This window comes from Mus caroli, unplaced genomic scaffold (assembly GCF_978045245.1).
Source record: "Mus caroli unplaced genomic scaffold, Mus_caroli_1 scaffold_18, whole genome shotgun sequence".
NCBI lineage: Eukaryota > Metazoa > Chordata > Mammalia > Rodentia > Muridae > Mus > Mus caroli.
The window spans coordinates 81,798,418-81,823,425 of record NW_028227273.1 but is presented as its reverse complement, the minus strand read 5'-3'; the positions used below and the strand labels follow the sequence as shown (position 1 = coordinate 81,823,425).

The 25,008-nt window shown below is 47.4% G+C and overlaps 1 protein-coding gene across 3 annotated transcripts in view; it reads left to right on the top strand.

Annotated features, from left to right (window-relative positions):
• Positions 1 to 25,008, top strand: part of Rps6ka2 (ribosomal protein S6 kinase A2) — a 284,351-nt gene that overhangs the window by 116,335 nt on the left and 143,008 nt on the right. Inside the window, exon 1 of one of the 3 annotated variants that reach the window (XM_029471104.2) lies at positions 409 to 512. The exons of the other annotated variants lie outside the window; for them this stretch is intronic. Coding sequence (XP_029326964.1) covers positions 462 to 512 — 51 coding nt within the window. The 5' untranslated portion in view covers positions 409 to 461. Of the gene's footprint in view, positions 1 to 408; positions 513 to 25,008 lie in introns of those variants that run through there. 3 annotated transcript variants of the gene reach the window in all.

Sequence of the window (25,008 nt, the reverse complement as noted above, 5' to 3'; positions counted from 1 at the left end):
AAACACCAAATAATATTATGACTACATTGAGAAGAACCACTCAGCACTCATAGGGACCTGGCTGTCTTCCTGGGAGCATGGACTCCCCGTCGAGACTCTGAGAGCCCACTACTGCGTCTCCTGCCAGCTGCTACAGTGGCTCGCTCTGGTTTGGGCTTCTCTCCGGACTGCCAGATTTGCAGCCTACCATGTTGCACTGGCTGCCCAGTAGAAAGAGCAGCACTATATTAAGTAAGTGACCCTAGAGTTTGGCTAAGCCAGTTACTAAATGTGGAATGGCTGTATCCTGGCCGTGATCAGCTGCGTACTGCCCTCCACTGACTTTCAGAGGATCTCGAACCGCCCGAGTGTTTACAAACCCTACTGGAGGCCAGCTCAGCAATGGAGAAGAGTAGGGTGCTTGAAGAATAAGACCATGTTGCTTCCTGGCCCAAATCATCGTCACTTCTAACCTAAGCGACATGCTTTCTCGGCTCCGCCGCGTTGCCTCTAAATTCTATGGGCTACTGTTAGTAAGTACTCACTGTCGGGCTGTGAAGGAACCCGTGGAGAGGGCCAGGGTGTGGGCTTTGCCTTTTGCTCGTTCTCAGTCCTCTTGGGAAGCCATCGGTCACGTGATTACCTCTGCAGATCAAAGGTGGCATTTGAGGTCTCTCCCCTCTCGGCTTACTGTTACCTCACAACTTCAAGTATGTTGTCTGACACGTTTCCTTTGCCCGCTTTCTTACTGCCTTTATTCCTGGTCCCCTTTGAGATTTGGGGTGTAAAAGTTCCCTGATCTGTGCAGCACAGCTGCCTGAGGATCAAGGCTGAGCTCTTTCCTCTGTGCTGAGGTTCCGTTAGCACAGCAGGTCTCTGTCTGAGGGTCCTGAGCTCCTTGGTGCTTCTGGTCTCCCTTTCCCGCATCCCTTTCTTGGTCATGTTTTACGTACTGGGTGGCAGTTTATGCCAGGCTTGTGACAATGCTTAGGATGGTGAGGCCCACTGGCTTCCTTGTCTCCCTCGCACACTTCCATCCCTATGTTATTCTCTGTGGTCCCATATCCTTCCTTCACCCTGCCTCAAACCCAGGAGTGTCCAACACTTTTGGAGAAAAGTGTGGAGTTGTCCTCAGGTGGGAGTCTCAGGGACTCGTCGTTCAGCACGGAAACACGCCCAGTGAAGCAGTGTCTCAGACACACGGAAGGGAGACAAAAGTATGTAAGAGAGAAAAATTGGTCTGGGGAGGTATGTTGAAGAGGCCGCTGAGCAAGGGGTGATGTGTGAGCAGAGAGCTGTTTATGCGGGGAGCCTGGCAGGTGCCATGCTTTGTGAGAAAGGGGAGTCATTCTGGAGGTTATTGGAGCAAGGGGGAAGCAGGCGAAGAAGGCCTCACAGCATAGGCCCATGAAATCACAGGGGGCAGTCCCCAAGCAAGAAGGCTAAGGGACCAGGGCATTGTTTCCACAGCTGTGGGAGTCACATACCAGGAAAAATGCAGCAGAGTGAATTTCAGGCCTCCTAACACCTGATTCTTCCTGAAAATAGAACTTTCTGCTTTCATTATTGTGCCAGAAAACCCATCTATAATACATATGCGAACTGTATGCTATTGACTGTCACAGATGCTATAGTCCTTAGGGCCAAAGTAACGGGCTTTCTTTTCATTAATGTCTTTAGAAAGCTTTGCAGATCAGGGGCTAGGGATACAGACTGGCCAGTCTTGCTTAGTCCTTGCTTAGGAAGCAGAAGGTCCTGAATTTGAACCCCCATAGTCCACATAAAAAAGCTGGGCATGAGGGCTCAATGGGTAAGGGTGCTTTCTGCCAGGCTTAGTGACCCGAGTTCAATCCCTATGTCTCACATAGAGGTGGGAGAGGGCCAGCTCCCAAAGATTGTCCTGTGACCTCTATATGCACTTGAAGGCACATACCTCCAAAATACATAAATACACAAATAAATAAGCATTATGAGCTGTCGTTATATGCTGGATATGGTGATATATTTTGGATCACTGGAAAGGGGAGACAGGAAGACCCCTCAGGTTTGCTAGCTAGCCCATATAGCCGAGTTGGCAGTCTCAAACTTAAGTGAAGGACCCTGTCTCAAAAAATGAAGGGGACAGATGATTGAGGAAGACTCCTGACATCTCCTCTATTCTACACTCACACACACACACACACACACACACACACACAATCACACACACACATGGACACATACACCACACACATAGGCACATGCACACACATGCATGTACACACACACAACAAACAGATACACACACAGGGACACACATGCACACACACATGTGCATGCATACACACAAATACACACAGATATATACATACACACAGATATATGCATACAGGCATACCCCCATACACACATATGTACATGCACACACATTGATGCACATACACAGAAACACATATGCACAGAGAGATGTAAACACACATAGGAACATGTACATATACAACCACCTCACAGCTGAGACATGTGGCAAACAGCCTCACACCTGTGGACAGCACACATGTGCAGAGGTCTCCATTAGCAGAGGTATCCCTGGGACAGTGAAGAGAACAGACTTCTGTTTTTCACACAAGCACACGGCTTCATTTTAATACCTTTGGCCATTTAAAACTGAGGCCACCCAGCAGCTCCCAGGACTTGCTTTGGCAAAGGCACAGGATTTCCCGAATAAAAGGTTTGGGTACAGTTTATAAAGTGAGAAAATGGAGGTTAACTGAGGGACTCACTTGGTTTCCCAGAAGGTGATGATGAAAGAAGGGGCTGTGTGGGCAGCTTCACTGAAGAGCTGCCCCCAGGGCATCTGCCCCAGGAATGTACTGTGCCTCATTTATGGGAGAAAGTCCCGGCTGGACCAGCTGATCCTGTGGTCAGAGAAGACAGAACTATGTAAATCTCCCAGCCTTCCTAGCCTCTCCCCCACCTCCCTCTGTGCGAGTGTGTGTGTATGTGTACATGTGAGTGTATTGTGTGTGTTTGTGCATGTGTGTGGGCATGCATGTGTGTGCATGTGTATGCGAGTGTGTCTGTGTAAAGCTGCCTGTCACCACTGGGTTGTAGTTGTATCAAGATGAGGTTGTTGCAGACAGAGGGTTGACGGAATTCCTGCATGCTCTCTGTGCTGACCGACCTGCTCCGATGGCCCATGCTGCAGAAGAGACTAAGGTAGCTTTGTCCTGTAGAATGGTCCCTTGCTCCCTCTGGACAGAAGCACTATCCATACCCTTTCCCAGCAGGGGGCATTCATGTAAAGAGCCATAGAAAAGGGTCTGTGGGGGTTGCTCAGTGAGCAAAATGCTTATCCCTGCCCTGGAAGCAGGAAGGCCTGAATGCAAGCTTCAGGGTTGGAGTAAAAAGGACAGACGAGGTGCACACCTGGGAAAAGTGCTGAGGCGGCAGAAACAGGAGAGTCGCTGCGCTTGCTGGTCAGCTAGCCTAGCCTAATTGGGAAGTGATAGCTGAAGTTGACCTCTGACACCACATGGATGCTTGCACTGGGGGGGCGGGGGGAGACAGACAGACAGACAGACAGACAGAGACAGACAGGCAATTACAGAGACCTGTGGTGGTTACACCTGGTACTTTGTACCTGTTCTGTGGAGTCCCTGTGCCCACCCTGGAGGTACACCATCCACCCATTGGCCCAGCAGGACTAGATCTAAGTGAGTTCAAGGGGTTTCCTAGGAATTTGAAGTTGGCCTCAGCTTTGCTTGGATCCCACGCCACTTGTCTTGCCGTGTTTTTGCCTCTCCACATGCACGCGCAGGCACTGTTAGCCTTCTACTCCTCCAGGTTGGGAATCACACATCTCCACATCAGCTGCAGTCTGGGTTCTACCACAAAGAACTCTGCAGGGGCATTCTGGGAGGCCACGATGTGCAGAGCATTCTCTATACTAGCTTAGCCAGGTTTTCATGTCAGTCTAGATTGGATTCTGTTTTAAGGACACAGGTAGTTTCTGCAGGACAAAGAAACAGTGTAAACTCACATGGGAACATGAGGTGCAAGGAAGCAGGAGAGAGAGGAGGGAGGGAGAGAGAGGAAGAGGAGAAGGAGAAGAAGAAGGATGAGGAGGAGGAAGAGAAGAAGAAGAAGAAGAGGAGGAGGAGGAAGAGGAGGAGGAGAAGAAGAAGGAGAAGGAGAAGAAGAGGAGGAGGAGGAGAAGAAGAAGGAGAAGGAGAAGAAGAGGAGAAGGAGGAGGAGAAGAGGAGGAGGAGTAGAAGAAGAGGAGAAGGAGGAGGAGAAGAAGAAGAGAAGGAGGAGGAGAAGAAGAAGAAGAAGAAGAAGAAGAAGAAGAGGAGGAGGAGGAGGAGGAGGAAGAGGAAGAAGAAGAAGAAGAAGAGGAGGAGAAGGAGGAGGAGAAGAAGGAGAAGAAGAGGAGAAGGAGGAGGAGAAGAAGGAGAAGAAGAGGAGGAGGAGGAGGAGAAGAAGAAGATACTAAGATGATTTTGGAACATTGTCTTTGTGTACTAAGGAGTGGGTCAGCTATGCTCGAAGCAAGAGGGCGCTCACTGCCATGGTCACCATGGTTAACCCTTAGCTGCTATTACAGTCCTGTTGTAAGACAGTGGAATTCAATCTCCCTGAGCTCTGCATCCCGACCATGGCACAGAAGAGGGCGCTTCAGCAGCATCCTTTCTCAAGAAATGTAGGTCACCTGGAAGAAATCAAGGTTAAGAGCCTTCTAGACCCCCGTGTCCCCTCTGGGCAGCTGTGACTTTCAGACCCAGATGCAGCTCATGGCTCACAGGCACAGACATGCTTTTGCTACAAAGGGGACCTTGGCCTCAAGCAGAAGTCAAGTGTGACACATGTCACACAGACTGAGCTGCTACAAGGAGACGGTGGCATGAAGTGAGGAGTGTGTGGTATTATCACAGAAGTAGACGGATGCCCAGTCCTGTTAAGCCTTTCCTCGGGAGCCACAGGAACTGGGAACAGAAGCACAGGTCCCTGCGTGGGGATTGCTGGCACCAGGTTCAGAGTGCCACAGGTCTAAGGCTGGCTGGCCATTGGGATGGCTGCCTTCCTTGCCTGCATCCTGACCTGGTCCTGGAGCAAAGTGTATTGTCCAGAGTATTGAGATCTGGGGTTGATCCCCCAGATGCTGTGGTTCGTGGACTCTGTGACTCAGTCCTCGGTTCCCCCAGCGAGTCCTACAGTCTTTGCTTATCTTCAAGCTCTGTCTTGCAGATGTGGCTTCTGAATCTGGTGCCTGTACTACCTTCATTAGACATCATCCCAGATTCTCTTCCTGGCTGTGACCTCCTAGGGGCTTAGGAGTGTATATACATGGGCTCAAGCATTCATGAGGTATAGATGTGTGAGCAAGTGTGGTGGATAAGTATGCATACACACATGAGCATGTGTGCACACATACATCCTGGAAGACTCCTCATGGGATTCTCTGACTCCGGGATTCTCTGTTCATTCTGGTTCCTTTCCTCTCACCTTTTTGATTCCAATCCTATTTATCCCACAGTAGGTATGGACAGTGAGCCTCCATTAAGAGCTTGTTGTAACTGGCTGACTCTAATATTGGTAAACTCTCTGCACCTCTGGGAAGTGATGAATTCAGGCTGAAATCCAGGGCCTTTGCAGAGCTAAAGTTCCGTAGATGAATTCCTTACTGGCTGGTGGCTCTGTGTCCCAAGGACCTCATTTTGTACCGGGCACTACCTAACTCTCCTCACTTGGCCTCCTGCTCACATCCCACTCTGAAGCCCTAGCGGTTTGCCATCTCCTTCCAGTCTCTCCTTTCTTCTTCCAGTCCTAACTCAGTCTCCTTTTCCCCCAAATCTCTCTCCCACCGAAGAACACTGTGATTCTGTGGGCTCTGGTTCACATCCTGAACTACCTCAGCCCGAAATCAAGCCTTTGTCATGGGGTATCTCCTGCTGCCTGAGATGCCTGGGGAGCTTTCTCTGAAGTGTGCATAATGGGTAGCTCTGGTGAGGGCACAGGCTCGGGGCAGACCCCACCCATGAGTGCATCATGAAGAAGCTGGATTCCTGAGCCTGCCATGGCTGCTTCATGCCACATGGCAGATAAAGTCTTAGCATCAAGTGACTCAAGGTTAGCAGGACACAGGAACCCACACCAGCATTATTCCAGCTCAAGGACTAGCCGTTGTATATTTGTTGCTGATCCTGTAAGCCAAGCCATGAGGAATGTGGTCATAGGGAATTCTCCCCACTCTTACATCTGGGTTAGTGCTGATAAGAACCTCCTGGGACTCCTGAATCCTTCTGACATGTTTTGATGCAGTGTTTTTTCCTAAAGAACCAAACACCTACCAGAGCATTATGCACAGGAAGGGAATCCCCTGGCCCATGTGCCTGACTTTACAGGGGCCCATGATAGTACACCCAAAAGTGGCCCTGCCTGGAGACTCACCAGCAGTTGCTGTCCTTTTGTGATAGTGGATGGAGCTGGCCATGGGCCAGGAGTCTGGAGTTACTCCTGACATGGGCTCAAAATGCCCAGGCCTCTGAGCTTTTATTTTCCCAATTGGAAAATAAAGATATTTAAAGGAATCGGTTTGTCCCAAAATTTTAACCGCCTCTGTCATTTTTTTCAATATGGTTTCATGTTTTAACTTGAAACTTGGCTTGTATAACCAAACACTCTGTTTTAAGAACAATATTTTTTTTTCAATTTTGTTATTCAAATGTATAACTGTGAATCAAATTATGATCAAAGTAAGCCAGCTAGTCACCACCACTCTAAAGAGGTAGTTAGTGTAGTGGGTTATATGTTTTCCCCTCCTTTGTGTGGTACTGAGATTGAACCTAGGACCTCGCTTGCTCAGGGAATGCGCTCCCATGGACTTTTTCATCCCAGCTACGGAGAAACAATAACCCCCTGTAAGTAAATACCCCTCAGCTTTATCCCGGGGCACACGTGCACAAGACACTGGAAATCTGAAAACTTTATAGCAACTCCTATCTCTGACGTCTAAACTCCTATCCTGAGACGTCTAAAGGAACCTAAGAATAGATAGATGTTCTAAAGCCTCTTCCGGCATCAAACCCCAGTATCCCTGTGATCCGTATCCTGTGTGGAAGAAGATGAACACAGAAGGATAGAGGGAGGATGAGAATACAAAGTGCCATGGGGCCAGCAGTGAGCATGCAAGTGCAGATCTTTTTAGATGTGTGGAGAAGAGAGGGGGAAGGCCAGGTGGAGGTGGAGGGACAGAAGGATAGTGAGCCATGCCCAGGGGAGGGGATGCTGCCTCAGGGGAGTGGCTGAAGGCATAGTAAGAATACCAGACCCTCGGTCAAATATTAGTGCGTAGACAGAAGGGGCATGGTGATGCTGGCAGGGAGTGAGTTGAAGCCCGGCAGACAGATGTGGTCCTGGGAGGCACCGGGCCTGAGGCAAGGGAGAAGATCCAATTAGAGGGTGGTCTATTGAGTTTCCACGCTCTCGAGGACCAATGAACAAAAGCAATTTCCTGAGAGAGTTACCTTTCCTTCCCTGACCAGAGCGGAGTCCTGGCTGCAGTTGGTGCTAAAACTGACTGTTGCTGGCTGAAGCAGCCACAAGGGTATGAAACCAAAAATGCTTCAGGGTAGAGGTTAGATGCACAGGGCTCAGCTTGCTGGAATTCACTGTGTACCCCAGGCTGGCCTCTAACTCATGGTCATCCTCCTGCCTCTGCCTCCTTATTGTTGGGATTACACTGTGAGCCGCTGCACCTAGCACTCTGCATGGTGTCTTCTATCTGGAATGAAGTATGCACTGTGCAGGGGAACAGCAGCCCTCTCAGAGAGAAGGAGGAACAGTAGTGAGGCAGGAAAGCTGTGGGCGGGGCGTAAGCCCTCTCTAGTCCATCTCCTGTTTATCCCATTTGTCTCTCAAGCCGGACGTGCTGGCTGTGCCCTGGCTGCCTTTAGGTTCTTCTCCGAGGGGTGGGGATAGAGACTGCAGGCTGCAGAGCCCCTGCAATTTCCGCAGTCCCTACTATGCAAGATGCAATTGAAATTCTAAATGCAAGCTTTGCAGTTCCCTGTGATTCCACTTAATACTCTTTGCTATGCTCTTCAGTATTCTCTACTTGTAGCTTTGCCACCTCTACTGAAAGGAACCCAGCTAAGTGCACTGTAAAATTCAGAGTGAGTTTGTAGAGACGTTCGAGTTCAGGCTCCTCGGTGCCACAGGAGCAGGCACAAGTCCCAGATTCCTGAAACAGTTCTGAAACATCTTCACCTCGGGAGAGGGCACAGTGTCTCTAGCAGAGAGTGTCCAGCGCCAGCCATTGTTAGCCTGTCATAAACGACACAGCTGAGCTTCCGTTGTGCTGCCTGGTGTGTGGGTTCACTAGAAGGGGAAATGGTACCCCCTTTATTGCCAATAATGTCTCAGAGTGAGGACGGGACCAACAGAAATGGCTCAAGATGGGGCTGCAATGTTTAGTACTGTCTGGGAACAAGGGAATTTAGATCAAACCCATGTGGGATGCCAAGAAAGCAGCAATACTGTTCACACACATGGACTGACAAACTATCAGTGGACCCAACAAGTTTCCTCTTTAACCGCAGTGGAACTTTCCAGAAAAACCCACGGAGGTCAGTCGTGACCATGTGGTTTCCCATCATAAGCCTGAGCAGTTAGTGTTATCATCAATTATCAACATGGCTGATAGAAAGGGAAGAAAAGGTTTCAGACTTGGCCCAGAATCCCACGCAGCTTCTGGGATGCCACATCCCTCTCTCACCTGAAGCCAGTGAGCCTGGCCACCGTCCCACCCCACTGTCTGCAGAACCCCCAGCCTTTCTAAGAGGCTGCAGGTGCCACGCCCGCTTCTGCAGGTGCTACCTGCTTAGGTTTTCTGGGGCTCTTGGAAACAAGGCTTCCACTTGTACAAAGACAAGGAAATCCTTTCAGACACGTGACGACTCAGCCATCGTCCATGTACCACACATGGAACAGGATGGCACATCTGGCGTCTGCTATGGCTCCACACCAGGCTTGAGTGTGAGGTTGGGGTCCTGCGCTTGGATGCTGTCTTTTCCAACTGTGCTTCACCGCTCCTGGCTAAAACAAGGCTGAGCTGAGGGAAGTTTGATGGAGCAGGAGCTGTACCTGCTGTGCTAGTTTGCCTGGGCCTTTTGGATGAGGAACCACAACAGGCTGGTCGCTTTCTCTGTTAAACTGTGTGGGCTGCCAGAATCAAGAGCAATGGGGTGAGCAATTATTTTAATTATTATTTTGTTTTTGTTTTTGTTTTGTGAGACAGGACCTTACTATGTAGACCTGGCTGTCCTGGAAATTCCTATGGAGATCAGGCTAGCCTTGAACTCACAGAGATCCACCTGCCTCTGCCTCCTGTGTGTTGGCAGGTGTGTGAAGGCATTCCCTACCACACCTGGCACTGAACATTTTAAAGATCAGTAATTCTCGTCCTAAATGCTGGATATTTGAGTTCAGAGGCAGGCCAGGGTTGCTGTCTTTGGAGCAGGGCTCCTCTCCTTGGCTCCCAGGTAGCCCCTCCTCATCCCATCCTCCCAGGTTCACCAGGCCCATATGCATACATAGCACCTCTGGAGCACTGACATCAGAGGTGTGGCCACCATAACCAGTTTACAGGTGATACTTAATGTAGCAGCTGTTCTTTGAGAGGACGCGCTTCAGTACTGCAGGAGAGTGTGTGGACTTACACTTTCAGGGATGAGGCCAACCCATCATTAACTTCCAAACTGAGGTGCACTTTACTCAATATCCCAGTGCTCATGATGATGTTCTAAGGAAACCATGCAACACTGATTAACGGTTTGCATTCTAGAAAGCGTTACATGTCGTTATGTCTTATCTAAAGGAAAGTCTAGCGATGAGTGTGAAGAAATCAGGCATCAAGACGTGGTGTATTGCAACAGGCCTGCTTGGTGAGTCTTTTGTCGCCTACAGATGTCACCACAAGTCTTCCTGTACTGCTGATCCTTCTGGTGACTGAGCCATTGACTGCGGAAGTAGTCATTTACCTCACGTTTCTTCAAACAGACTTCATGCTCACGAGGGAGGCACTGTTTATCACCCTTGCCTCTGCGTCCTGGTACCAATACTGTCTCCACGTCTCCTGTGTGGAGACAAGCATTCATCTCTGTTCAATAACCTCCCCACCCCCGCTCCCGCCTCTCCCACCCTCTCCTCTTCTCCTCTGCCTTTCTTGATTTCTCCGTGACGCACACACAAGGGGAAGATAACAGCTCTGACTCTGGGAGGCAGGGTAACGATTTCTCTCCTTTTGAAAACAGCATCTTGAGGCATCTGATTGAGAGCTCCCCATTCAAAGCACTGGTATGGTCAGGGTACACAGTACAGAAAGCTCAGCAGGACCGCAAAAGAGAAAAGGGTGTATACCCACATAAGTGCATACATGCAGACACATATGCATGCAATAACAAGTCGTGAAAATAAGAGGCCAGGGATTGAAGGAGAGTGGGGAGGGGCATATGGAAGGGAGTGTAGGAAGGAAAGGAAAGAGAGAAAATCTTACAATTAAATTATAATCTTAAAAAAAAAAAAAGCCATCCCTGAACACTCCTCCGTTCTAATGGAAATGCTGCTAGTATTCAAGAGGAACTCTCAGAACTCCAATTCCTATGATTCTTACAAGTGTGGTAAACCTAAGAGTCACTGCTACTGCTTCAGTGACCCTTATTCCCAAAGTGTAAGACGAAAGAGCTGCCTTTAGGCAATACTTACTCTATGCCTTGCTGGCAGCATCCTTCTTTGAAGGCAGACAGATCCCTTGTTGTCCCAGGAGCCCTCTAGCCCTGCGCGGGGCCAACAAAGGAACAGCAGGAGAGTGTTCGTGTCGTTTATAGACAGAATAAGCGAGTCCATGGTTTTCAATTTTGTAATTAATAAGACTTAATTTGGAAAACAAGGCTTTTGTCTTAATATCTTTAGGATATTTGGTTGACTTTTCTTCCTGTCTCGTTAGGACTTCTTCTGGGACACCTCCTTTGTATAGCCAGCCTGTGTCTCACAGAAGTGCCTCAGGTCTCTAAAGGAAAGGCAGCAGGGCCAGGCAAAGCATCCACGGCCAGGGTCACTGGGAAGCAGGGGATTCTGGGGAAGGTGTGCTTCTCTCTCCTCCCCTGAGGGTCACCTGACCCTCTGCAGATGACTTGCTTATCTAGTCACCAGGTTGGGCTTCCATGCTAATGACGTGTTCCTCCTGTTTGTGTAGTTTGTGCCGATAGAACCATCATTGCTCTCTGCCTGGTGCTGCTGTGTGTGGCTCAGCCATCTCCCTGCTTCAGGTACCCACTGCAGTCCCATCTATTTCTCCTATCGCCGCTGGACATTCAGTTATCTCCAGTGAATGGATCTTATGCCCAAGGCAGTTGTAGGTACTTACAGGCATATTCTCTGAACCTATGCAGCATTCTGATCTCTCTAGCTCAGAACTGCTGATGCCCAGGGCACCGTTACTCTGATCAGATTGAGCCTTTGATTGCCAAATGCATCCTGTACGGCCAACTCATATCCTTTCCAGCCTTGTGAGAGGATACCAGGAATCTAAGAGCTATGGGTTCTTTTGAATTATAGCAAGAGAGATGGATCGCCCTGCTAGCAGAGAATCTTTAATTTTTCATTGAAATCATGAGAAATTAAGGTTTCTCTGCTTTCCCTCCAGTTGCCCACCTACCAGCCTCACCCTGTCTCAGTTCTATCTTTAGAGTGCACAGGCCCAAGGCCAAGGCTGTGCAAAGTGGTCCAGCTTGAGTGACAGCTAACCTCCCCTGGCCTCCCACCCTGCAACCCATCCCCCGTGCAGTATAATGGGCTCTGAGCATGAGACTTGCTTCCTCATCCTCTCTACTGCCCGGTGCCTGTTGTTCACGTGGCTTCAGGTGCAGATACTGGTGCTGAAGGCTCTCACCAGTGTAACACGCTGCACCTTGCCGCGTGGCTTCTCATGCTCCGTCTGTAGTGGGTTTCCTTCCCAGTGGGCATACCCATTACCTAACTGCACTTTGTGCTCAGTCCTCACTTTGGAGTGGTGACAACTCACAGATGGTACCATGTCCATCTCCTCTTCTATCTTGCAATGGGACATCTGCTCCTAGGATGGTGGCACGGGGAGAGACCCAGCCTGTTTGCTCATCACCCTTATCCACCAAGCTGCCTTCAGTATCTCCTCATCTTGAGCTCCTCTGGTTCAGGAGGAGACCTCGGCTGTTGTAATTATTTAATCTTGATCAGGGGTTTGATCATTCAGTTCCCAGCTAAAAGACACATAACTTTTATATTTATAATAAGCCTTCAATGCAATAGAGTTGGGCAGATATCTATCCTCTAAGTTATTAAAATCTACTTCCCTACCAATAACCCTGAGTTATAACTTTCCGTGTTCCATCTGGGCAGCTCTTAACTCCAATCAGCTAATTCTCATGGCCATGTTTTCATGAATCACCGACCCCATGGTGTCTTCTCCCCTCTCCACCTCCTTCTTTTCCCTCCTTGTGGTCCCTACATCAGAGTCCTAGACAGGGAATGAAAACTCTGCCTACCTATGTGTGTATGTATATGAGTGTGTGTATGAGTATAGGTATGAGGGTGTGTGTGTGTATGAGTGTGTGTATGTATGAACGTATATGTATATGAGCATGTGTGCGTGTGTATGAGTATGTATATGTGTATGTATGTATGAATGTATGTATGAGTGTGTGCATGTATGAGTATGTGTATATATATATGAGTGTGTATGTATGAGTGTATATGTGTCTGAGTGTGTGTGTATGAGTGTATGTGTGTGTCTAGTGGAGATCTTCCAGCATTGCAGTGGGGTGTGGAAGAAATCTGTTAACAGGTTAAGAATATTCTGATTTTTACAAAGCACTATAAAACCCATACTATCAGCCGGGCGTGGTGGCGCACGCCTTTAATCCCAGCACTCGGGAGGCAGAGGCAGGTGGATTTCTGAGTTCGAGGCCAGCCTGGTCTACAAAGTGAGTTCCAGGACAGCCAGGGCTACACAGAGAAACCCTGTCTCGAAAAAACCAAAAAAAACAAAAACAAAAACAAAACAAAACAAAACAAAACCCATACTATCTAAAATATGAATATATATCTTTCAACAAATGTTAATAAGTAAATATTTATGAACTAGGAACTCTCCCTAAGTTATCTTCTCCTCTCCAGAACTTCCAATTGTACACGTTCTCCATTTAACCCTGTCCTTGCTATGAGAGAAAGCAGGTTCCTTAGTGTTCACATTGCCGCCAGAATTTGACAATAATGGCCATTTCTTTCTCCTCACAGATCTCAGAAGCCCACAGTTGCATACAAAATAGTGTGGGGGATTTTATTATGAAGTCCAGCCTATGTGGGTGTGACTTGCTCTATCCCCTGTATTCAGCTGTTAACAGAGAATCATTTGTAAGGGGAGGGGTGACGAAACAGTGTTTGCCCACCTTCAGATCACTAAGGGCACAGATTCTGTAGCCCATCCAGGAGCTTGAGGCCAGCGGCAGACCAAGGGTGAGCTACATCAGACCAAGGATGAGCTACATCCATGGGAAGTTTTTTGTCTCTAGAAAGCATGAGGAGAAAAGAGTGGTGGTGGTCTACAGTGGTTGTGGTATCTATGTGTGCTGGCTTGTCATCTGCCACTGAACTAGGCAACATGGAGATTTCCAGTGAGCCAGGGCAGGTTGGCAGGAGGCTCAGCCAACAGAGGGTCCTGAAATAAGGCCTGTGACCTGAGAGTTTGACTAACTAACACGCCTGCCTGTTTAATTAACAAAGGTTTCCCTTACTCTATATAGTCTCAGTACTGAATCCAGAATCCCACAACCAGTCACAACCAGCAGCAGCTCTCCCATGCCCCGTGGCCCTGCTTGAGGCTACGGGCAGGATCTTAGCAACAAATGTCCTGTCTTACTAGTGTGGTCACTTTGCCAGTGCTCTGTAAAAACTGTCAGAAAAAGTAGGACATGACCAAACTGAGGAACAGTGACCAGCTCACAGCTGTGTACACCGTGTGGACCTTCTTGTGGGACTCTATAAAGAGAACGAAGTAGAAGTGACCAGAGCTCATCTGAGAGTAGAACTACTGGACTGTGCTGGAGGCTGTATTCCAGCCAGCTGGGTACAAGCCCTTGGTTGTTTAAAACAAAACAAAACCCAATAAATAGTAGCAGAACAGAGGCGAGAGGCGAGAGGCTATGGTACCAACAGAGCTCTGCCTACCTGCCTTCTGAGTGGTTTTCTCTCTGTGAGTCATCCAGCTCTCTGGCTCTGACTCCCCCTAGTCAAAGTGGCTGTTTTAGTTTCCTTAAAGCCTTTCAACTCCTGATGATGACAGTAATCTAACAGCAGGAACAAACTCAGGTCTGGCCAAACCTGGTCGCCATCAGAACACAAGCACATGGCTCCTGGCCTGTGTTCCAGCTCTGCACAGCGGCAGGCAGCCATGAGTGAAGGCAGGAGGTGGGGAAGGCTGACCTGTGGCTCTGTCACCTGAGGCTATGAAGACAAGCACTGAGTCCTCTTCTGCAGTGCCACCTTCCTATGAGTCTCAGAGAAGTCCAGTCAGTGGACTGACAGAGCAGTCATGGTCTCATGAGCTAGCCTTCACAATGCCTGCAGGCACCTTGGGGCACACACAGGCCTTTGTGGATTCTGCCCAAGTTTAGCACCATGTGGCACAGTTGATCGCTGCTGAATGTTGTTGCCAATATTTCAACATGGCATCTAAAGTGATTCAAGGATTTTCTGATAAAGAGGCTTCATAGAGTTCTTGTGTTTTCTATGGAGTAGTTTATAGTTGACAGAATATGTCAGGCTAGAGAAAGTAGCCTGGTACTCTTTACAGATCACTGCAGAGCACAGAAATCCATACAGCAGATCAACGAAAGTCTCGTTGGTTCTAGCTATAATCTGTTTTCAGGTACATTTACATAATTCTGAGCACAGAAATCATTGTATAGTTTGGTTTAAAAAAACCTTGGCTGCCCACGTGCTGGGACACTGTTCCACACTTGCTGGATTGTACAAATGGTTGCAGATGGTACTCTAGAAGCAAAGGCTATGTTCTGTTTTTAACCAAGGAGACGTATAATAAGATAAAGTAGGAGAAGAAACACTTTGCATGGTAGAGAGGAGGCTCTCGCCTGAACAGGGACCTTCATGCAGTCGAGCAATATCTTCTGGGAAATAGCCTCAACTTCTGGGACAATCCTGTGCTGGGAAGTGTGGTAGCATGGTTGTATCTGGGTCCCATCCCAGCAATCAGAAGACCCTTGCAGGAAGCCATCCAGAGGCTATAACTCTAGGTGCCGAAGACTGCGCCAGCTCATAAAAACAGCATATTCCATGTTAAATATAAAGTGTTGAGCCTCTCTTTTCCATGCACACACCTCACATCTTGCCATTAGTCCCAAGCCAGGCAGAATTCACAGTCTTCTGCATGTTCCTTAGGACAGCTCTCTTGGTAGATCATTTTATAGGAAGAAAGAGGCAGGAGGCTGAAGCTCCGGCAGATTTCTGGATCCTCCAAAGCACACCAAAGAGACAGGGCAGAGGCCTAAAAGAACTGTCATTCTCAATGACCCTGAAGTGAGCTGGTGAAAAAAGGTGATGGCAGCCCCCTCTCCCTGCTCCGCCCTCCTGCCCCACCCTTCCTGCCACGCCCTCCTCTGCTCCTTCTTCCTGCTCTGCCTTTCCCTGCCCTTTTTCCTGCCCCACTCTCCCCTGCCCCAGCAACCAGGCAGTGGCCCCCCTTTCCATATCCTCATTCCTTGCACAACACAAGCATTTTTTTTCAACACAAGCATTTTGACAACAACATGACACACAAGCTTGCATAAGCCAGGGATCTTCCTGTCATCCCACCTTGACGAATGAGACCTGTGCTCAGCAGCTGTGACTGAAGTGACCATGCCTTTTTTGATAGTCCCAGCAACAAGGACACATCTCTTGGGTTTCTACAGCTTGACAGCTGAGTCGTTCATGTAGCAGTTCAGGTCAGGTCTGATATGTATGACAATGGTTAGCTTGCTATAAGCTACATTACAGCTTGAATAATAGGAATAAGGAATGGTAAGAACTATCCCTCTACCCATCGTGGCCTGCTCCCTGCCCCATGATGCTTAATTACGAGTCTGAAGTCTGTGCTAATGCCCACTGACACACCACGCCTTTGATCTCAGCACTTGGGAGGCAGAGGCAGGGGGTGGATTTCTGAGTTCGAGGCCAGCCTGGTCTACAAAGTGAGTTCCAGGACATCCAGGACTATACAGAGAAACCCTGTCCTGAAAAACCAAAAAAAAAAAAAAAAGAAAGAAAAAAGAAAAAGAAAGAAGAAACAGAGAGAGTAAGAGGGAGTCAGGAGGATGGATGGAGAGACGCAGTAGAGGCAGAAGGGAGGGACGTTCAGTTTGAGGGTGTTTGAAATGATAAGGAAAGCTTCCTTTTCCTCTTCCGGAAGTCGACGGAGGAGAAGGAGGGTCAGCTGAATGCTTTGTTTGCCTCTTTGACCTTGCAGCCTTTCACCCAGTGTCTGGCTCCCGAGTCTTCATTGGCAAAACTGAACAATTGGGATTTTATTTAAAACACACACACACACACACACACACACACACTGTCCTACACAGACAAGAAAGGAGCAGTCCCCAACCATATGTAACACAGTCTCCCAGGAAGAACAACTAAGAAATTACTACCACCGGGCAGTGGTGGCGCACGCCTTGAATCCCAGCACTTGGAAGTCAGAGGCAGGCAGATTTCTGAGTTCGAGGCCAGCCTGGTCTACAGAGTGAGTTCCAGGACAGCCAGGGCTACACAGAGAAACCCTGTCTTGAAAAAACAAAAAAAGAAGAGAAGAGAAAAGAAAAGAAATTACTATCTAGAATGCTCTGTATTATTGTCAACATAATAGCTAGAAAGTGTTCAGGGTTTCATGTGAGAAAGTTGCACCCTATCAGGAAATTAGGCAGTGCAAAAATGGGCCTTGACGGAGTTTGGACTTCCAAACAGTATAAACCACCAGCAGTCACTAGCTAGGGAAGAACGAGGAGAAAGGGTAGCAGGGTCAAGGCACTACAGAGTGTACCTGCGAGGCTTGAGGATGATTGACAGCAGACAGCGGATGCTTGAATAGCAGCCCAATGTTAGCAGGGCTGTCATTGGTGGCTTTGAGATTGGAGGATGAGCTCGGTGGATGAACTGAAGGGAAGGAGAGGCAGTAGAAGAGCCTGGGTATGGGACCCGTGGTCACCTGGGGAAGTGGATTTGTGAGGCATTGCACAGTGAGTTACAGGGGCCTAGGAAATGGTGGGTCACCTGAGGGGCTGGCTGTGAAGAGGCCAGAGGCATCCTGTGACCAGCACTCACAGTGTGAGTCGGAAGACTAGAGATGTCCAGAACCGTCGCAAGGCTAGAGAGCTAAGACGGGATGATAGAGTGGCCTCAGGAACAGACTAGAGGCCACCGAGAGCTGAAAATGGAGACTTCAAAGTCGGCTACACCTGGGAATGGATGAAAGACTTGAGATAGCCAGTCCCTGAGTGAGAGTCACTGCTTAGAAATGTATCGTCTCCCTGGTCCGTTCTACCAAGTCCGTGCCTGGCCATCTGCCTCATTGTCAGAATCGTGGTCTGCACCTTAAGGAGCGTTTTAGTCACAAATGTAGGAACAAACTGAGAGCTGTGACGATTGTGCTGATGTGATAGAGAAATGCACACTGTAGTCCAGGAGCTCAGGGAGGGTGCTGGTGCCTGTGTGTGCGACTGGGAGTGCACACACGTCTGGTGTGTGTGTGAATGTGATTGTGAGTGTGTGTCTGTGAGAGAGAGAGAAAAGGAGAGAGGAGGGAGAGGGAGAGAGAGAAGTTTGCAAGGTGAAAGAAGTGGAAGCTGAGAGATGTTTGCAAGCTGTTGTCTGTGTTTGTCAATTATGAGGTCAATGCCAGTGTTCAGTCTGTGATGGAAAGTTAGTTGTTAACCATAGTCAGGTGCGGAGAAGCCTGAGCCCAATGTGGGCGTTCGATTTGCTTATCGTATTGCCGTGGCTAGGTTAGGCTTGGAGCTGGGCTCCATCTCTATGTAGATCTAGAGTAGCCAGGTGTGGTTACTGCAGGGAGGAGGGTGGAAGGATGCATGAGGAGAGGAGAGGTAAGAGCCTGTGAGGAAGAAGGCAAGGCCACTGGGAGCCCTGGGGCAGCAGACTGAAGTGACCACACTGTAACACCTGCCTCCAGCGGACATCTCGCAGGACTCAAAGGAAGCCAAAGCCTGGTCCTGCTGCAGCCCACTTGTCCCATTGGCAGCCTTGGTGACAACTGTTCCTGGCATGTCAACTTTGAAAGGTGACTACTTCTCTATGCTATTAAGGTCAAGTTTTTGTCAGATGTAATGTTCAATAGTTAGCCTTAAAGAATGCAGTTTATGTTGTTGGTTTCCCAGGGTTGCCATGACAACCGTCCACAAACTGGGCCACTTTGAACAATAGAGATTTATTCTCTGTGGAAGGCTGATCACAGGCTGTTCTTGGGTCAGCTCCCTCTGAAGGCTATAGGGGACATGTGCCACCCCAGCTTTTCACTTAGGTGCACCCGGGCCCCTCAACTACCCTCTTTCCCTGTCTCCCTCCCTCCTTCTTTCCCCTCCTTACTCTCTCCCTCTGGCCTTATAAAAACACCCACCATATTGCATTTAGGACCTACACAGTTAAAACCTCATCTTCACTTGGGTTTATCTACTAAGACCCTGTTTCTGGTTTAGTTTATATTGACTGGTACCAAGGTTAGGGCTGCCACTTATCCTGAGGGACACAATTAAGATAGAAGAAGTACTAGCCAGGGTTGGGGGTGGTGGTGGCACATGTCTTTAATTCCATTCCTGGGAAGACAGAAGCAGGAGAATTTCTGAGTTCGAGACCAGTCTGTTCTACAGAGTTAGTACCCGGACAGCCAGGGCTACACAGAAAAACCCTGCCTCAGTAAACCAAAAAAAAAAAAAAAAAAGATAGCCACACTAGTTATGTTAATACTATGTGGAGATGATAAATTCATGAGGCCCTAATTTCTTTGGGGTTTTTCATAGTTTGAGACTAATCAAAATTTTCTAAGCTAAAATGTACCTGCACTATGCTTTCATGCTTACTCCTTCAGTCTGATCTTTCCTCCAAGAAGACTGGAGATTGGTTTAGGGCAGTTGTATTCCAAAGATGGAGAGGCTAGGGTATGGAGCTTTCTGCACTGTCTCCAAAATCCGAGCCAGGTATTCCAGGAAGGATGCCCAATCACAGAGTGAGTTAGAGAAATGGTTGGGGATGGGAGCTGCCCCCACCCCCAACACCCCACCCCCACCCACCCACCCCCATCCCTGGCATGGAGCCTCAGGAAGCACCGCAGTGGTGGTACCTGTTCCCTGCAGGAAAGTTCCTTTTTAAGAAGTACATGCTGTGTGTCTTTCACAGCCTAAAATTACCTGTCAAGGTGAGTCAAGGTGATGGTGACATGCTAGTTATTGGTTTCAAGAGAGAGAGGGAGGGAGTCCGGTGGGATCCCCAAGCCATCCCCCAATTTTTTCTCTTCCTGTACTTCTACTGTCCTGCATCAAAACTGCACTGTGTCCAGAAAGCACAGCATCTCTCCGGCTGTCAGGACAGATGTCCATGGCAGGAGCTGTGTGTAGTGTTTGGAAGGCAAACATAATCCATACTCATATAGTCTCTGGTCCAATAGAAGCAGCCAAGGGATCACACAGAGATGCCTGAGTTCTAAGCATTCACATATGAGGGGCTCAGTTCACTAGAGAAACATCCGCCAGGAGGCCTGGGGGATCTAGGGCCCCATGGGAAGGGTTGATGTTGCAGAACAGGTCTTGTGGAGGGTTTGGTGGCTCTTGTGGTGAATGATCAAGTACCTCAGGAGCTGTGTGGGGGTAGCCGGATGTATATATCCCCAATCCCGGGAAGGCAGGGAGGAACCTGGCACGTCTGAGAAGGAGAAAGAGCTCCCTGGGGTTGGAGCCCAGGGAGCAAGGAAGGTGGGGTGAGATGAGCATGAGAACCAGCAGTAACCTCCTCCACGGCTGTACCTGGAGATTCCCACGGAGCCTGCAGAGGCTCAGCAGTCTTGTTAGAATTCGCTGAAAGAGAAGGAAGGGGACCTGGAGAGTGGTTTAAGGCGGGCGCCTCTGTAGCATCTTGATACCATGTGTGGCTGTAGTGGACACATGACCTTCGTCTGTGGGCCCTGTATGATTTGCCTAGACTAAGCTCTGTGATAACTGTAGACAAAGGGCAGGGACACATCCTGACTTGCTGTCCTCCACACCTCTGGGGCCACCCATGACCTTTAATTCTCACAACGCTTCTGCTAAAGCTAAGTTTTTGGACATACCTTTGAATTGTCTTTCTTTAATTTTTAAGTTTATTTTGATTATTGTTCTTTATTATTTTCTCCCTTCTGCTCTCCCTGGGCTCATCCTCCTGGAATTCCCTTTTCCTTTATTTTTTAAGTTCTATGTTTAATTTATTGCTTCCTAATAATCATAATTCACTAATCTGTCTAGCTGAACTATTTAATGCTATAGTACCCCCAATCCTAACTTAATTATATGTTTTTAATGTCTTAAATCCAAGTAATCTCTAATCTTCATTGTAATGTAGTATTTGATTCAAGGTTACTAAACATTTACCCTTTAAAGTTGCCAATGATAGCGAAGTTTCCTGGCTCATGTCTGTAATCCCAGAGCTCAGAATCGCTGAGTGTTTGAGGCCAGTTTGGGCTACATAGTAAGATCCAGATCTTACTATCTCAGGAAATCCTGTCTCAGGAAAAAAAAGCAAACAAAAATTGCTAACATATTAGCTATTTTTAGTTATGAAGCTAATTTTTGTGGTATGGCATGAAAACTCAGTTCTTACAGTAGCAGTAGTTACTGTGACTATCTTCCAGAAACCTTATTAAAGCATGCTTTGGAGCCTACAGTATAACACAGACTTTTAAAAACACACGTGTATTTGAAAAGAATATATAACTCAACAGTATGTGTTGTACAGGCTCAAAAAATAAGCTTTTTAAAATGATTTAATTAGCCGGGCATGGTGGCCCACGCCTTTAATCCCAGCACTCCGGAGGCAGAGGCAGGTGGATTTCTGAGTTCGAGGTCAGCCTGGTCTACATTGTGAGTTCCAGGACAGCCAAGGCTATACAGAGAAACCCTGTCTCAAAAAAAACAAAAAGAAAAAAGAAAGAAAGAAAGCATTTAAAATGATTTAATTAGCCGGGCATGGTGGCTCACTCCTTTAATCCCAGCACTTGGGAGGCAGAGTCAGGCAGATTTCTGAGATCGATGCCAGCCTGGTCTACAGAGTGAGTTCTAGGACAGTCAGGGCTACACAGAGAAACCCTGTCTCGAAAAACCAAAAATAAATAAATAAATAAATAAAATGATTTAATTATTCAAAAATGTGGTGATATTTTTGTTATTTTCTTTTCATTTATTGAGGGAAGTGTTAACAATTTATTCAAATGATCATGGCTTGTTGGGATGGCTTTATTTTGTCCGAGTTTAGCCAGCGTCTTCTGAAGCTGTATTAACCAGCACATGTGTATTTGAGTGATTGTGTCTTCCCTGTGGCTAAGTTTATCAGTGAGCAGTGACTGCTTTTGTGTGAGACTAATTCCTTGTCTCTTTTATTGCTAATTGAACGTTATGTCTTTTTTCCATACTCCTGTTTGAAATTTTCCATGTGTCTTGTTTTAGCAATCTCTCTATAGCTAAGTTCTACTAGTTTAAACCAGTTTGACAATCTGTCTTTTAACTGAAGAATCTGTCACATTAATATTGGTTGTAATTTTTAGTGTTTAAAAGAAGATATATATCTCCCACTTTTTAAAACCGTGAAATGTACAATTTAACCTTGCCTTTTTAACAAATTAATAATCAGCCTGGCATTGCTTGGACATTGTTTCCGAGCAAATGTCTTCCTGGTTCGTGAAAATTATTGCTTTTTCAGGGAGAGAATTTGATGGTGAGATTGTTTCTTCCTTTTACTCTCTCTTTATGCAAATCGCTCCACTCTCTTAAACTCACAGCTCAGAGGGCTCGGACGGTGTGGTCTCTGAGATGGTGACTGGCTCCCTCACTGAGAACTCATTCATGGCCTAATCTGGTTTGTTTCCTGTTTGCCTGTTTTTGTTATTATGTGGGTTTAGGTGTGAGGTTCTTTTTGCTTAATCCTCTTTGGAATTATCAGGCCTTTGTAAGTAAGACCATTGGTGGGTTTTTATTGGTTTTGAAACATCCTCACCTGCTGTCTTTCTTCTTTAGACATAGATTGACCTTTCTTTAGTCCTCTCTCACTGAAGACTGGGAGCTTATGCTTACATGGCTGCCCTCCCTCGGCCTCAGCTCCTGTTGTCTTTCACACTCTGCCTGTATCAGCTCAAACCTCTCCTTTACCAGCCTTTTCTAGGGCTTTCTTCAAATTGATGGTTTCCTTTTTTTTTTTTTAATGTTTTAAGTTGATCTATTTATTTATCAATTATAAACATAAATTATTATAGTTTTAGTCTTCAAGTTTTATTTCTTTTAACAAACATGCTTGGTCGTTTTACAACATCTACTGTCCTTGTAATTCTTTAAATTCCCCCAGAGGCGTCAGTTGAGCATATTCTGTGGGACTCTAATATAAATTCGTTCTCTTGTCACATCCACTGACGCGTGGTCACGGAGTCTGTCAGCTCATATGCCCTGGGGTTCTGTGTTTATCATGGCACGGGTGTGAAGGGCATGTGTCCCGCAAGCACATACATGCACTTCTGAGTAAGCATTACATGTTTCCCACCTGGACCTTTAGAAACAAGTGTTGTCATCTTTTGCTTCACTTTGGGAGATCAGCATCTCTCCTTGTTCTTTCTTGGTCACATGCCAGGCATGGACATTTCCTTCAGAATGAGCCTATTCCCAGTTAGGGATGCTGTCTTTGGGATAGACTAACATCACCTCTTAGTTTGTATGGTCCCTGGTGCTATCTCCGGATTCTTTGGGGAAACTTGACCTGTGGTATGTAGCTATTCACGATGAACCTCAGGACCAGCTATGAGTCAAGAAGAGAGTCAAGAGGATCATATGATGCTTTAATCATTATTTGCGTGTTTCCCAGAAAGACTGGACCTACAAATGTGGCTTTAATATACAGTTGAGAATCCCCCAGTTTACCTCATCCCCAGCTCTGACCAGAGAGTGTATGTGTGTGGGTGCCACCTCCTTCCACCTCGTGGCTTTCAGAACGTCTGTGTGCTCATCTTGTTCCTGCCATGCATGGATGTGTTCCGTGTTGTACTCTTGGTGCCTGTGAAATATTTTTAAATGATGAAGATCTCTGTCAATAAAAAAAAAAAATCTATTAAGGAATTTACATTCTCTTTTGAACCGATTCCAGATTTTTTAGACCTTTCTATTATGAAAAGTTTTTCCCCTCTCTTTCAAGTTACAGGACCCTTCCTGCTATAGTTTCAATCTGGTTCCTGTTTCCTTCTAGCACCCCCCCACCTCCATTCAGGGTTCCTCTCTAATTCATGCCCAGACTTGGGGGTGAGAGAAAAAGTCCTTTTCTCTCAGTTAACAGATTGCCCTCCTCATCTTGCTAGGCTAGGCGTCAGTCTTCACTGCAAGGGTGAGAGTCTTTATGTTTGTTAGATTAAGATGTCGCAGAGAGGGCTGGAGAGATGGCTCAGTGGTTAAGAGAGCTGACTGCTTTTCTGAAGTTCCTGAGTTCAAATCCCAGCAACCACATGGTGGCTCACAACCACCTGTAATGAGATCTGACACCCTCTTCTGGTCTGTCTGAAGACAGCGACAGTGTACTTATCTATAATAATAAATAAATAAATAAATAAATAAATAAAATAAAGATGTCGCAGAGATAAAGCAATTTTGTACACCAAAACAGTAGAATATAGGCTTGGGTCGTTTAGTGTTGGCAAAAGATGTAGGCAAGGTCATAGCAAGCTGCAGACAAAACCGGTACCAAGCAAAGACCCTACAGAGCCTATAGAATGGAGGGCAGAGACAAGGAAACCAGGAAGGGGGCTGGTGAGATGGCTCAGTGGGTAAGAGCACCCGACTGCTCTTCCAAAGGTCCAGAGTTCAAATCCCAGCAACCACATGGTGGCTAACAACCATCCGTAACGAGATCTGGCGTCCTCTTCTGGAGTGTCTGAAGACAGCTACAGTGTACTTACATATAATAAATAAATAAATCTTTAAAAAAAAAAAAGGAAACCAGGAAGGGGGGCCTAGACAGAGACCAAGGACCTAGACAGAGACCATGGACCCTGGCAGCTCACCTTTGCAGATGATACCAACAGGCAGATGATAGAGCCTGTGTCCTTCAGGGGTGCCAACAGTGTTCTGAGGAGTGTCCCTTGTTTAGAAGTCCTAGGGAGCTGTGGGTGGTCCTGCTGGCTTGGTCAGTTTGGTGACAGGGTGTCAGGAGGTGGTAAGGTTGTATCCAGTGAACTGTATCTGGCAAAACTTGTGAGAGAGGGTTAGAATGGAGGGGTCTGAGAATGTTTGCAAGTACAGGTGACAGTCCTGAGGGGCCTCTCAGATCTGAGTGCAGAGGTTGGAAAACTAGTCTTACGTCAGGAGTGGCTCAGATTCAGTGACAGGGCCTGGTAAAGACCACACAACTTAAACTCAGTTTCAGCAAAGGTGGTGTAACAGTCAGGGTTCTCTACAGTCCCAGAACTTATGGGCAGTCTCTATAGTAAGGGGATTTGTTGATGACTTGCAGTCTGTAGTCCAACTCCCCAACAATGGTGAGCAGCAGCAGCTGTGTATGGAGGTCCAAGGATCTAGCAGTTGCTCAGTCCCACAAGGCAAGCAGGCGAAGGAGAGTCTTCCTCCTGCCAATGTCCTTATGTAGGTCTCCAGCAGAAGGTGTGGCTCAGATTAAAGGTGTGTACCACCATGCTTGGATCTGGGACTTGCTTTGTTCCAGATGACCTTGAACTCGGGAGAT